The sequence below is a fragment of the Coffea eugenioides genome, chromosome 6 (assembly GCF_003713205.1).
Source record: "Coffea eugenioides isolate CCC68of chromosome 6, Ceug_1.0, whole genome shotgun sequence".
NCBI classification, from domain to species: Eukaryota; Viridiplantae; Streptophyta; class Magnoliopsida; order Gentianales; family Rubiaceae; genus Coffea; species Coffea eugenioides.
In genome coordinates this window covers 12,373,164-12,386,696 of record NC_040040.1, presented here as the reverse complement: position 1 = coordinate 12,386,696, position 13,533 = coordinate 12,373,164, and the positions used below count along the sequence as shown (strand labels likewise).

General features: G+C 35.7%; 1 protein-coding gene across 1 annotated transcript; it reads left to right on the top strand.

Moving 5' to 3' along the window:
• Positions 1–3,954: 3,954 nt before the first annotated feature.
• On the top strand, positions 3,955–6,637 carry LOC113773129. The gene is made up of 2 exons (XM_027317676.1): positions 3,955–4,033; positions 5,280–6,637. The coding sequence occupies exon 2, from the start codon at positions 5,287–5,289 to the stop codon at positions 6,418–6,420; it is 1,134 nt and encodes a 377-aa protein (XP_027173477.1). The 5' UTR covers positions 3,955–4,033; positions 5,280–5,286; the 3' UTR covers positions 6,421–6,637.
• Positions 6,638–13,533: the final 6,896 nt, after the last annotated feature.

The following is a 13,533-nucleotide window of genomic DNA, read 5'->3' as shown; positions in this document are numbered from 1 at the left end:
TTTGAACATTTCACAAAGTCTTGTTTTTCTATCAAACTCAAAGTGTAAAACAGTCTCACTCTTTTTTAAGAAATCACTTTCAGTTTTTAATTTTTTATTTTCTTGAAAAAGATGTGTATTATCCTGAACAAGAAAGCTAATTTTATGTTTTAATTTCTTGTTTCTAGCATAAGATTCTTTCAAACTATCATGCAATTTTATAATGAAAGATTCAACATCATCATCACTTTCAAATTGAGAGTTAAAAGAAGTTACCTCATCATCTCCAATGGCCATAAAAGCCAATTGACCAGATTCATCTTCCTCTTCAATTTCACCATCGGAGTTGCACTCATTCCATATGAATTGAAAATTGTTGAATCTTGATTTCTTTCAACTTTCTTCTTCTTCATTGGACACTCACTTGCATAGTATCCAGGTTAGCCGCATTCAAAATACTTATCAGTTTGTTTTTTGTTAAACTCTAGTTTTTCTTTATTTCTCAAGTTGTTGGACTGATTCGGGAAGAAATTGCTCGAACCACCTTTTCTGAATCTCCTCTTGTTGAGTATTCTTTTGAAACCTCTTGTGATGAGTGCAATGTCACTATCATCACCTTCCATGTCTTCTCCATCTAGGGAGGCTGTATCCTCTTCATCTTGTGAAGTTTTCAAAGCAATACTCCTCCTCATTTTTGTGTCATCTTCTTCCTGCACCTTGAATTTGAATTTCAACTCAAAAGAGATTAGAGAGTTAATAAGAGATTCAATAGGTAGGATATTTAGATCTTTAGCTTCCTCTATGACAGTCATTTTACTCTCCCAATCCTTCGATAATGCATTCAGAATTTTTCTGTTTTTCTCACCTAGAGAGTAATCCTTCTCTAGCACTTCCAAATCCTTAATAAGGTTATTGAATCTGCAATATATCTTGTCAATGTTTTCATGAGGTTCCATCTTAAAAAATTCATACTTAGTGACCAGAATGGATTTCTTTTGTTCTCTAACATTCTCACTACCTTCATGAATTTCTCTCAGTTTATCCCAAATTTCCTTGGCTGACTTGCAGCCTTTGATTTTAATAGATTCATTTGAGTCTAAAATATAATATAACACATTCATGGCTTTTGCATTTAAGGTGAGATGAGTTCTATCCACAGCAGTCAGTTCATTTCTTATTTTTGGTCTAGATCTATGAGTATTTTCATCTATAAGAAAGGCATCATATGGACCTTCACTAATAATAAACCACAATTCAATGTCAATAGATTGTAAAAAGATAATCATTCTTTCTTTCCAACTCACATAATTTGACCCATTAAATATAGGTGGTCTAATGACAGAATGTCCTTCAAAAAATATAGCATTATTGGTTGTCATTATTATTCCTAAGCCGATTGAGTTTAATCTCTAGAAGACCAAACTCTGATACCAATTGTAAAGATCGAAGACAACCAAGTGGAAGAGATAAACTATGTAAAGAACACAAACGTAACAATAAGTAAATAAAAAGGAAAGAATTGCAAACCAATTAACTACCTACCTCCTCTTGAACTTGTAGATTAATTCAAACAAATTTCTTCAAGTTGATGAATTACAATCACTCTTGTGTACAAAGGAAAGTTTACCTCCTCCTTGCCCCGAACTCCACTCGGTCAAATTAAAAAATTTTACTATCCTTCAGGACAACCCTTGTAGAGCTACACTCATGAAGTATTCACTCACAAATGAAAAGTTTACAATGAATCTCACACCACTAAGACTACAAATCTTCCTTGGAGAGTATTTTCTCACTAAAATCACTCTAGATCTTTTGCATCTTCAGTGTGCAAAAGTTGTTTGAAAATTCTGAGCATACTCTATTTATAGGAGACCAACAAAGTGCATAATTAATGCTTCTAACGGTTAGAAAGTAGTTGAACAGTCAACTAGCCGTTGGAATATCGGACGTCTGGTACTCTTGTTTTTTGCGTCCGACAGCAGGCAGTGAGTTTGAAAAATTTTCTTCAATTCTATCGGACGTCCGGTGCAAGCTCTTTGTGCTTCCGACAGCAAACAAAGAGATTTGAGAAATCATCTTGTTTCTATCGGACGTCCGGTGGAGACATATTTAGCGTCTGATGGTTTGGTCAACTTTGAAGGATCCTATCGGACGTCCGATACTTGCGTCCGATCGAGGTCAGTGATCCAGGGGGAATGTCTTATTTCTTTCGGACGTCCGGTGGTGGAGTTCTTCATGCGTACAAAATTACGCAATGATTATCGGGCGTCCGATCTAAGCGTCCGACAGCTTTCAGCAGCCTTTGTCCCTTTCAATTGCACTTGATCTTTGAATTTGATTTGCTTCACAACTGAAAATATTTCTTGAAGAGATATTAGTATTATCCATTGTTTTGTAAACATCAAAAGTTAGGGACCAAAATCAACAATTTTGCATGACGTTGTGACCTTTATTCACGATAATACTTATTTTGAACTTGTATTTACGAAGATGAAATGCTTTCTTACCAAATAAAATTTTATTGGAAAATAGTTTTAAGGAATAATTTTTTAGAAATTCATTAAACAAAAAAGGAAAAATGACCTGTTTCATCTCTCACATTTCGCAAAAATATTCTTTTCGTCTCTCACTTTTAAAATGAAGCAAATTCGTCCCTAACATTTAAAAATTAAAGTTATTACATTCCTGAACCTAATTTTCAATCTGAATCAAACCGTCCAATAACCCAATAATAAATTTTGAAAATAGAATTAATAGATCATTCGGTCAACTTCATCATATTCACATGCCATTTATTAAACCAAAAAAATAAAAATTATAACATAAAAGGCCATTCTTTGTCTTGGAATAGTAGAGTTTTTTTTTTGATAAATTTTTTCATGCATCGTTAGTATATCCGCTTGCAAATCTAGATGTGTATCATAAATATAAAATTTGGTGTTTAAATTTGAATTAAAATGATATGGTGGTGCATAAAACCGTCAGTGTATACAATGATAATGTAGAAAAGATTAATCTTTCTTTTTTATGTTATAATTTTTTATTTTTTCTTTTTTGGTTCATTAAATTTCATATGAATATCAAGTTGAATTAACCAAGTGATCTACCAATTACACTCCCAAAAATTGCATTCAGGTTGATTGGTGGTTTGATTCAAATTGAAATTTGGGTTCAGAAATGTAATAATTTCAGTTTTTAAATGTCAAGGACGAAATTGCTTCAGTTTAAAAATGAGGGACGAAAATAATATTTTTGTGAAATGTGAAAGATGAAACCGATCATTTTTCCAACAAAAAAAAAAAGATATTCTTTTTGGCTATTATGACTGTCAAAAATAAAAATAATGGAAGCGTTAAGGTGAGACTATCCGGCGGCAGTAAGATAAAGGGCAAAAGCCCAACCCTTAGTTAGCCACCAAGAGATGGAAATGAGAGGAAAAAAAATTATTTATTTTTTTGGCAAAGTACTTATTTTGTATCTTAGTTAATGGATTTTTTAAAAGTAATTAAGACCCCTTTATCTTGAGAATAATTCTATTTTATGTGATTAATTTTTTGTCATTTGATTGATATACTGAGTGATCAGGAGAGGACTTTAAAGTTTTTTTTCCTTACCGTCAAACTCATGTTTAGAATCTTTTGTGTCAAATAAAAACTTTATCATATCCTCGTAAATACTATTGTTCAGCTAAGGCAAGTGATTGTTTTTCTGACACTTGACAGAGTCATTCACAAGATCGATTCACTTTCATATCGGGAGCAAACTCCATCAGGAAAGTGCTTTACCGACCGTAAAGATTAGGTTGATCCAACTCAGTTAACAAGTCATAATCCCGAGGATTAAAAGCCATTTGACCCTGCAAAAAGCCCAATCCAGAAAAAGGAGAAGGAGCCCAACAACTTACCATAAACTTTAGGCGGTGGGCGAGGGTCCTTGTGGCAGACGGCTTGTAAAAACATGTCAGTCCGAGGAAGGGGAAATTTAGGAATTCAAAGCTGCAATAGAAATCAGCGTCCTTCTTTTGTTTTTCCCCACTCAACCGCTTCTGCAAGAGGTACCTTCAGATCTATCCATTGTCTTCCATCGATTCAAACTAGTAATCCACGCACTCGATATGTATGCAAGTGATATAAAAAAAAAAAATTTCTTTAGCTGTGAACTTTCATTATTTGACAACAAAATTTAGTAGTAATAAATTAGAAGAGTTAATACAACAAAATATCATGAAAATCAAACAATTATCTGTAATCAGTTGTGTTTTAAATATGGATTTCATTGGTTATGTATGTTAGTGGTTGAGTTGAAGTGATTGGTGGTGAAGAGTTAAAAAAAAATCTAAAAAAGTGAAAACAATGAGTTTGTTTGGAAATGAGTTTATTTAGATGATTTATTTGATATAATTATTAAGCACTTTTAGCACTTTTTATGATGTGATGTATGTGAGATAAAAAGGTGATTACGAAGATAAAAGTTGATTGAAATTTGTGAAGTAGATTTTTTTATTTCGAAGCTTTCTAATCCAAACACACCCAATTTGCTTCCGCTTTAGCTTTATTATTGTAAAGATATCTGCTAACAAACTTCTGATATTCCTGTTTGTTATTTCGTTGTGCATAGTTTTTTATTTTTTTTCGTTTTATTTGACCTCTTCCGGCTAAAGGCATCTCCTTTTTTTTTCCTTCTGTTCTATTATTATCTGATATTTTTATTTTTAATTTTGTGAAATTTTGACTTGGTTACGGAGGAGATCAGAGAGCGAATTTGATATTGTTGGTTACACCCTTTTTCGTTATTTTACTTCTGATATTCCTGTTTGCTATTTCGTTGACGCATAGGGTTGTTGCAGTTTTATTTTCTCGTTTATTTGAGCTTTTACAGCTTAAGTATTCTCCTTTGTTTGCTTTTCTATTATCTGGTATTTTACTCTTTTTTTTTTCAACCTTTTGTGGAAATCTGAGTTAATTTCTTTTGGAGATGAGAGAGCGAATATAATATAGTTGTTTATTCCTTTTGTTTGTTCTTTCGTTGACAGTTACTCTTGCATTTTGCCTTTGTCCCTTTGTCGAGCTCTTTCAAGCAAAGTAGATTTCTTTTTTCTTTTTTGGTGGTTATTTTTATGTAATTTTTCATTTTGAAATCTAATCTGGTCTGATGGAGTGGATGAATAAGCAATTGTTTAATGGTTACTCTTTTTTGTTCCTCCATTTGATAGTTTTCGTTGCAGTTTTATGTCCTTTTTCTTTGCATAGCTTGTTGAGTTGAAGATGATATATCAATGAATATGTATATTATTTTGTCAGGCTAAACATGAGTGTACAAGAAGCTGATATGCTATCTTCCCAACCCATACCAAAGAGGCAAAAATTCGAACCTGACAAGCATCTCTTTGTGTGTTTTATGCCCGTTGTATTTCCTCTCAATCCAATGTGGTATGCTGTGAAGTCTGTTTCATTATCGCATTTGTCTGGCGGTTCATCTGAGCACGACAATCGGCTCCAGGATGTGGTTGAATGGAGTGACGCGACCTTACCTTATGCTATGGGCTTTTGTTGTGCAGGAGGTATTCTCTATGGTGTTGGTGGTGAAATTTTTGGCGAGGACAGTATTGACCAAAATTCTTTGGTCCGAGAGTTGAGGTTCACGCATCTCCCTCTTGGAGGAAAAAGTTATCTGCATTCTGGTATAAGAAGCTCAACGAAATGGGGGAAGTTTTTGCCCATTGTAGTAGAAATTGGTGGTCTTATCTATGCCCTCTCTCGGCCCCCAATCGTAGATTATGCACGACGTGAAACAGTCTTTGAGGTTTATGATCCTTCAAAAAATGAATGGACTAGTCTAGATGGCCCCCCTTTCTTGTGTCCATGTACTTTTAGTGGTTATTCATACGTGGTTATTGATAAGAAATTATGTGTTTCAAATCAGGCTGGCTCGTGTGCTTTTGACACTGAAAATTGGACATGGGAAGCTTGCGATTTATTTGCTGGTTTCTATGATAGTGATATTATGAGCTCTGAAGAAAAGTACTTTTTCATGGAAAGCCATGAAGATTATAAGTACTTTTTAGGTGGTGATATTGGTCCTCCATTTCCATTTGTTGAAGATGCCATCTTGTATGAGGATTTCTTGTTGTGCAACGTGCCTTATTTCAACCCCCCTGTAGTCGCTCTTGAGATTGTTCGTGGGAAAGTTGCCAGAAGGCTGACCTTGTTGAACGGCATACGGCCCCGTGCTAATTCTCATTTTGTTGATCTAGGAGGAGGTGACTTTTGTCTTGTTTCCCAAGCAGATGAACGGGACGAATGCCCGGAAGAGCTGACAGTTGTCAAGTTTAAGGTTTGGAAAGGTGAAGATGGAGGCTTGGGATGTGCAGATGTGATGGAATCCACTCTTAAATTTAGTGCCCCAGGTCTGTGCGAGACCATCTATGTGTTCGCAATGTGAGACAGAAAAAGTTTTTTAAGACTTGGGTGAACCTATTTAGCTACAGTCATCGCAATTAAGGTAGATATTCAGAGCATATGCAGCTGAGGATTTGAAAATATTTGGAGCATTCATGTGTTCTTTTTGTCTCAACGAACGTGTGTTATTTGTAAATTAGATGCTGGCGCCCGTGCACGAATTTTATCGCTTCTATGCCCGTAAAGGGGGATTATCTGTTGTGAACTTCTTGATGTTTATTACTCCCTCCGTCCCATTGTTAATGTCATGTTTCACCTTTTTCATTGTCCCAAAATTAGAGTCATGCTAAAATTTTTCCCTTCCAGAGTTCCATTCTTACCCTTGTTGTGCACATGTAAAAAAGTCCCAAGAAATTTAATAGAACCCACCATTTATTCCCATTTAGAGAAGTTCGAAGAGTGTGCATGACAACTCCCAGTTTATAAGGCCACTATTGATGCGTGTCCTTAACGTATGAAGAGATGCATTTGATTGAGGTGGGACCCACAGAATTATGACTCTTTGAAAAACACAAACTTTAGTTGACTAATGCAATTCCAGCAGGGTAAATTTGGAAGTAAAGCATCGGTTGCCAATAATAGTCCACTGTACATAAAAAGTTGCAGTCCCAAGAAACGACTTTAAATTTGGGACGGAGGGAGTACTAATTATTGGGTTTTATTGATATCAGCTTAATGGTCTTCCTGCAAAATGGTCAAGGTTGTTGTTTGCAAAGGGTAATCAAGGATTGGATTTGCTAATTTTCTTGATCCATCCTTGCTAACATATAACAGTGCAAACACTTTCATCATCTCTGAGCATGTATGTGATACATGTTTTCTTTTCTAAAACCATTGATTTGAACTTCAAATGCTGTTTGATGAATCAATAGGAGAATAATTACTAAAAGCAAGCACTTCATCCTTTCCGTCTCTCCTGGATTTCCCAAGTAAAAGTTTTCAATACTCCATTTGATGATCAATGTTCATGAAAAAAGGAGCTAATAATTACAGAAAAGGAGGAGAGAATTTTGAGTTGGAGTGGAAGTGGGCTTATAGCTAACTTTTAATTTCTAGGGAAACATTTTTGAACTCAAAGACCATCCTTTGGTAGATATGGGATGACCTTTTTTTCCTTTTCCATTAAGATTGTTAAGATCTCAGTCAAATTCTTGGAGCCAAAACAATAGCAAAGAAGGAAGGAATTAGTTCTTGATGTAAGCTCCAAGCTAGCCAAGTAAATTGTATCCGACAATTAGAATTTTATTTTTCACAAACTGTGTTGACACAATAAAAATCAAAAGGCACCTAGTACACTTTTAATCCTTCAAATTCGTAATAAAAACTTCTAATTGTTGATTGTTTTGGTATAAGAAAAGATTGAAGTTAACCCTTAAATATCCTTAAGATAATTAGGCAGTTTTACGTAATTAAAAAAAAAAATTAAACATCCAGTGTATTTCTTTGTACGTAAAATACTAGAAAGCAAATGTGCTTTGCCCTGGAACTGTTAGCAGCGTCGATGAGCCGCATATCCCGATGGCTTACGATCCTATGTATGCATGTTTTTGAAAAGTTTTATTGTAGGTAGAGTTGTTAAAAATTTTGTAGCAGACAAAAAACTTGCTTTGATTGTTCAGCTAAGGCAAGTGATTGTTGTCCCGTCAGTTGAGTCATTCACAAGCTCGATTCACTTTGATATTCGGCCTTCTCACTCCCAAATAAATTCACCAAAGTCCATCAGGAAAGACCCTAAGATTAGGTTGATCCAACTCAGTTAACAAGTCATAATCGCGAGGATTAAAAGCCATTTGACCCTTCAAAAAGCCCCATCCAGAAAAAGGGGAAGGAGCCCAACTAATTACTAAAACCTTTAGGCGGTCCTTGTGGTGGACGGCTTATTAAAAGGGGAAAAACATGTTAGTCCAAGGAACGGGATGGTGTCAGGGAAATTTAGGGATTCAAATTTCAAAGCCGCAATAGAAATCAGCGTCCTTTTCCATTCTTGTGTTAATACTTTTTGTTTTTCCCCACTCAACCGCTTCTGCAAGAGGTATCTTCAGATCTATCTATTGTCTTCCATCGATTCAAACTAGTAATCGACGCGCACACACTCGATATGTATGCAAGTGATACCCAAAAACAAAACGTTTAGCCGAACAAAATTTAGTAGTAGTAAATTAAAAGAGTTAATACAACAAAATATCATGAAAATCAAACAATTATCTGTAATCAGTTGTGTTTTAAACATGTATTTCATTGGTTAGTGGTTGAGTTAAAGTGGATAGTGGTGAAGAGTTAATCGACGAGTTTTTAAACAAAAAAAAAAAAGTTTAAAAAAGTGACAACACATCACCAATTGCTTCCGCTTTAGCTTTATTATTGTAGAGATATCTGCTAACAAACTTCTGATATTCCTGTTTGTTATTTCGTTGTGCATAGTTTTTTTTTTGTTCCTCCATTTGATAGTTTTCGTTGCAATTTTATGTTCTTTTTCTATTTCTTCGTCGTGTCTGCCTTGCATTGTCCATCAATTGTATAGCTTGTTGAGTTGAAGATGATATATCAATGAATATGTACCTTCTTTTGTCAGGCTAAATATGAGTACTGTACAAGAAGATGATATGCTATCTTCCCAACCCATACCAAAGAGGCAAAAATTCGAACCTGACAAGCATCTCTTCGTGTGTTTTATGGCAAGTGTAACTCCTCTCAATCCAATGTGGTATGCTGTGAAGTCTGTTTCGTTGTCGAGTTTGTCTGGCGGTTCTTCATCTGAGCATGACAATCGGCTCCAAGATGTGGTTGAATGGAGTGACACCACTTTACCTGATGCTATGGGCTTCGGTCGTGCAGGAGATATTCTCTATGGTGTTGGTGGTGTAATTTATGATGAGGAAAGTTTTGACTATCCTGACCAAAATTCTATGGTCCGAGAGTTGAGGTTCACCCATCTCCCTCTTGGAGGAAGAAGTTATCTGCATTCCGGTACAAGAAGCTCAATGAAATGGGGGAAGTTTTTGCCCTTTGTAGTAGAAATTGATGGTCTTATCTATGCCCTCTCTCGGCCCCCGATCTCAGATTATGGACTACTTGACACAGCCTTTGAGGTTTATGATCCTTCAAAAAATGAATGGACTGGTCTAGATGGCCCCCCTTTCTTGAGTCCACGTACTTTTAGTGCTTTCTATTATTCATACGTGGTTATTGATAAGAAATTATGTGTTTCAAATCCGGCTGGCTCGTGTGCTTTTGACACTGAAAATTGGACATGGGAAGCTTGCGATTTATTTGCTGATTTCTATGATAGTGATATTTTGAGCTCTGAAGAAAAGTACAGTTTCATGGAAAACCAAGAAGATTATAAGCACTATCTAGGTGGTGATATTGGTCCTCCATTTCCATTTGTTGAAGATGCCATCTTCTATGAGGATTTCTTGTTGTGCAACGTGCCTGATTTCAGTCCCCCTGTAGTCGCTTTTGAGATTGTTCGTGGGAAAGTTGCCAGAAGGCTGACCTTGTTGGACAACAGCATACAGCCCCGTGCTAGTTCTCATTTTGTTGATCTAGGAGGAGGTGACTTTTGTCTTGTTTCCAAAGCAGATGAATGCCCTGAAGAGATGACAGTTGTCAAGTTTAAGGTTTGGAAAGGCGAAGATGGAGGCTTGGGATGTGCAGATGTGATGGAATCCACTCTTAAATTTAGTGCCCCAGGTCGGTGCTGGACCGTCTATGTGTTCGCATTGTGAGACAGAAAGAGTTTCTAAGCCCCACATCTCTCTCTATATATATAGAGCTGAGGATTTGAAAATCTTTAGAGCATTCATTCATGTCATGTGCTCTATAGGAACATCCATCTCAGTTTCCGTTAGCAAGGAATATGTGTTATTTATTTGTAAATTAGATGCGGGCGGCCGTGGACGAATTTTATTACTTCTATTCTATGCCCGTAATTAAAGAGGGATTTATCATCTGTAGTGAATTTGCTGATGTTTATTGCTAATTATTGGGTTTTATTATGCTGCATGCGGCTGTGTTTCTGAGCATTTTTTTTTTTCCTTTTTCTTTTTGTTTGGATGGAATGACGATCATGACGAAACTGAGAACTTATTGGGCATTAAATTTTCACTTTCTTTTCTGTATTGGTCATCTCCAATACTCCAAAAATCCAATCCTTCATTTGTTTTTCCCCCCTTAATTTCGCACAGAGAGTTATTATATTGAAGTGCGCAGCTATATCATCAAGTTTTTCGAAAAAATAGAAATATATAGCACATATGATCAATGTCATTTATATTGCTTCTTATGTACATTACAACGTAAGCAAAATTGTGCATCAAATTCACATTTTATATACATACATACATGTATGTGTGCCCGCATATATACAAACACAGCACGCATAGAAATCCCTCATATTTGATCCAAGTCAGTAAATGCCAAAAAGAGGAGTCATAAATGAAAAACCAAACAAAAATAAAAAGGTGGTGCAGTTAGATATACAAGTCCATAGACCTCATACCAGTTGCTTTATATTTTAATTCATCCAATTTATACTTGTAGCATTCAACTACTGAGCAAAGCAAAGGAGGTGGGCTGATGAGCAATGAGGACAAAAGAAGGCCCTCCAAGACTGTTTTTCTGGCTGCTGCTGCTGTTCTTTGGCTTCAGAAGAACAAGCACTTTCTGCCTCTTCCAGATCTTCTTTCACGTCCACAGTACCCCGCTGTAGCACTATATTCCACATTACATGAACGTCTTGATATTCACAATTTGCTACATCATCCCGAAGCTTTAAAAGTCCTGTCTGGGTATCACTGTTATTGGAACTTCTGGCTTCAAGTACTCTACCAGTAATGTTCTTCTTGCGTTTCCCATTTCCTCCTGCATTAACCAATGGGCTTGATCTCAATAATCTGGTCACTACAATATTGAAGTAACATCTATGGTGAACGTCAAGATAGGAATCTTAGTCCTCCCACGACATTACGTGTGGATGGGTATATGCATGTTTCACAAAATGGTCAAGGTTGTTGTTAATCAAGGATTGGATTTGCTGATTTTCTTGATCCATCCTTGCTAAGATATAACAGTGCAAACACTTTCATCATCTCTGGGCATGTATGTGATACATGTTTTCTTTTCTAAAACCATTGATGATTACTAAAAGCAAAACCATCATCTAATTAATGAATCACAGAAGAATATAATAATTACAGAAAAATCACAGAAGAATAATTACTAAAAGCAAGCATGTCACCCTTTCTGTCTCTCCTGGAGTAAAAGCTTTCATTAATACTCCATTTGAAGATCAATGTTCATGAAAAAAAGGAGCTAATAATTACATAAAAGAAGGAGAGAATTTTGAGTTGGAAGACCATCCCATGGAGGATGTAAGAAGAAAGACCTTTTTTCCTTTTCCATTAATTAAGAATGTTAAGATCTCAGTCAAATTATTGGAGCCAAAACAACAGCAAAGAAGGAAGGAATTAGTTCTCGATATAAGCTCCAAGCTAGCCAAGTAAATTACAAGGATTCGCATCCTACAATTTTCATTCAACTAGAAGTTTATTTTTCACAAACTGTGTTCACAAAATGAAAATCAAACGGCACCTAGTACACTTTTTATTCCTTCGAATTCGTAATAAAAACTTCTAATTGTTTTGGTATAAGAAAAGATTGAAGCTAACCTGAAAATATGCGATTGCACTGCCTTTAAGTAACAAATAAGTCAAGTAGTTGAAAGCAATAAGATAATTAGACAGTTTTACGTAATTAAAAAAAATTAAACATCTAGTGTAATTATTTGCACGTAAAATACTAGAAAGCATATGTGCTTAGCCCTAGAACTTTTAGCGGCGTCGAAGAGCCGCATATATCCCAATGGCTTACGATCCTATGCATGCATGTTTTACGCAATTATCCAGTAATCCTTTCATTTAACGATCTAGAGCTTGTTATTTTCTGATCGACATATCCATATTAATCACGCGCAATATAATTTATTTCTTTAGAACCCTAGGTGCTGCATGCAGGAGTTGTTTTTTGCTAGTCGGTGCTTCTGTTGTTTAAACCTCATCGTCTTTGACGTTTTTGGGTTAAATGAACTCATATTTTGTTATTTATTATCAGAAAAAAAAATTCAACAACTTTCAAACAGATTAAATTAATTACTACGTCAATTTGACGTCAAATATTTCAAAACTGAAGAAGAAAAGGTAAATAAATTCCCGAAAACCAAATTTTATAGATGTGTATATATATATATTCTGTTTTACCATAAAATTAGGGTGGCAAGTTCTCTGCAGCAGCGAAGGGAGTATCAATGCGAGATTAATGCGCAATGAAATTTCACATTCAGGGGTCACTAACTGATCAGTGTTCTTAAAAACCAACTAAATCAGTATCAACAGTAATTTATCAGAGACGAAATCAAACAATCAGAAATCAAAGAATTAACAACAAATTAACCATCAAAACACCTTTGGAGGCTAATCAAAGCGAATCGTTGCCATATCCATTAATTTTACCAATTGAAGCATCAAAAGAGCAGCTAACCATTTTTTCGTGCTTTGAACACTCTGGCAGTGATGAGAAGCCAAGCCCTCCTGAGCTTTTGCCACCACTCCATCCTTGACACAATAATGAGAAAAAGCAATCTTCAAAAAGTTCAAAAATCAAAGGCACTGCAACAACAGTTGGCAGCTCCTAAGATAACCATGTATACAGAGAGAAGAAGAAGAAGAAGATAAAATAGTGAAGAGGTGGATCATGACCATGCATGCATTTAAAGGCCAGTGACGATGTGATCGATGACTTGTAGAGTTTGAGGTCTGTTTTTTTTTTTTTTTTTGCTTTTTTCGGAGGAGGGTGGTGACTAGGATACTATACGAGTACTGCAACTCCTTTTAGTTAATAAACGTGAAGTACAATGTGAAGTGGCATGCGGTGGAGCAGTGAAAGTAGGAAAAGTACACGAGTAGAAGACAGCAGCTGCAGCAGTAGTAGTTAGTTTGCTGGATATACACAGAGAGAAGAGGGACGGTGATTGACGTCGTCAAACCGCATCACCTCAATTCCCAGCTTCACATATATACATACATATACATACATATAT

Bases quoted from the DNA above. Each gene is read 5' to 3' on its own strand.
- LOC113773129 (XM_027317676.1), top strand. From the start codon at position 5,287: ATGAGTGTACAAGAAGCTGATATGCTATCTTCCCAACCCATACCAAAG.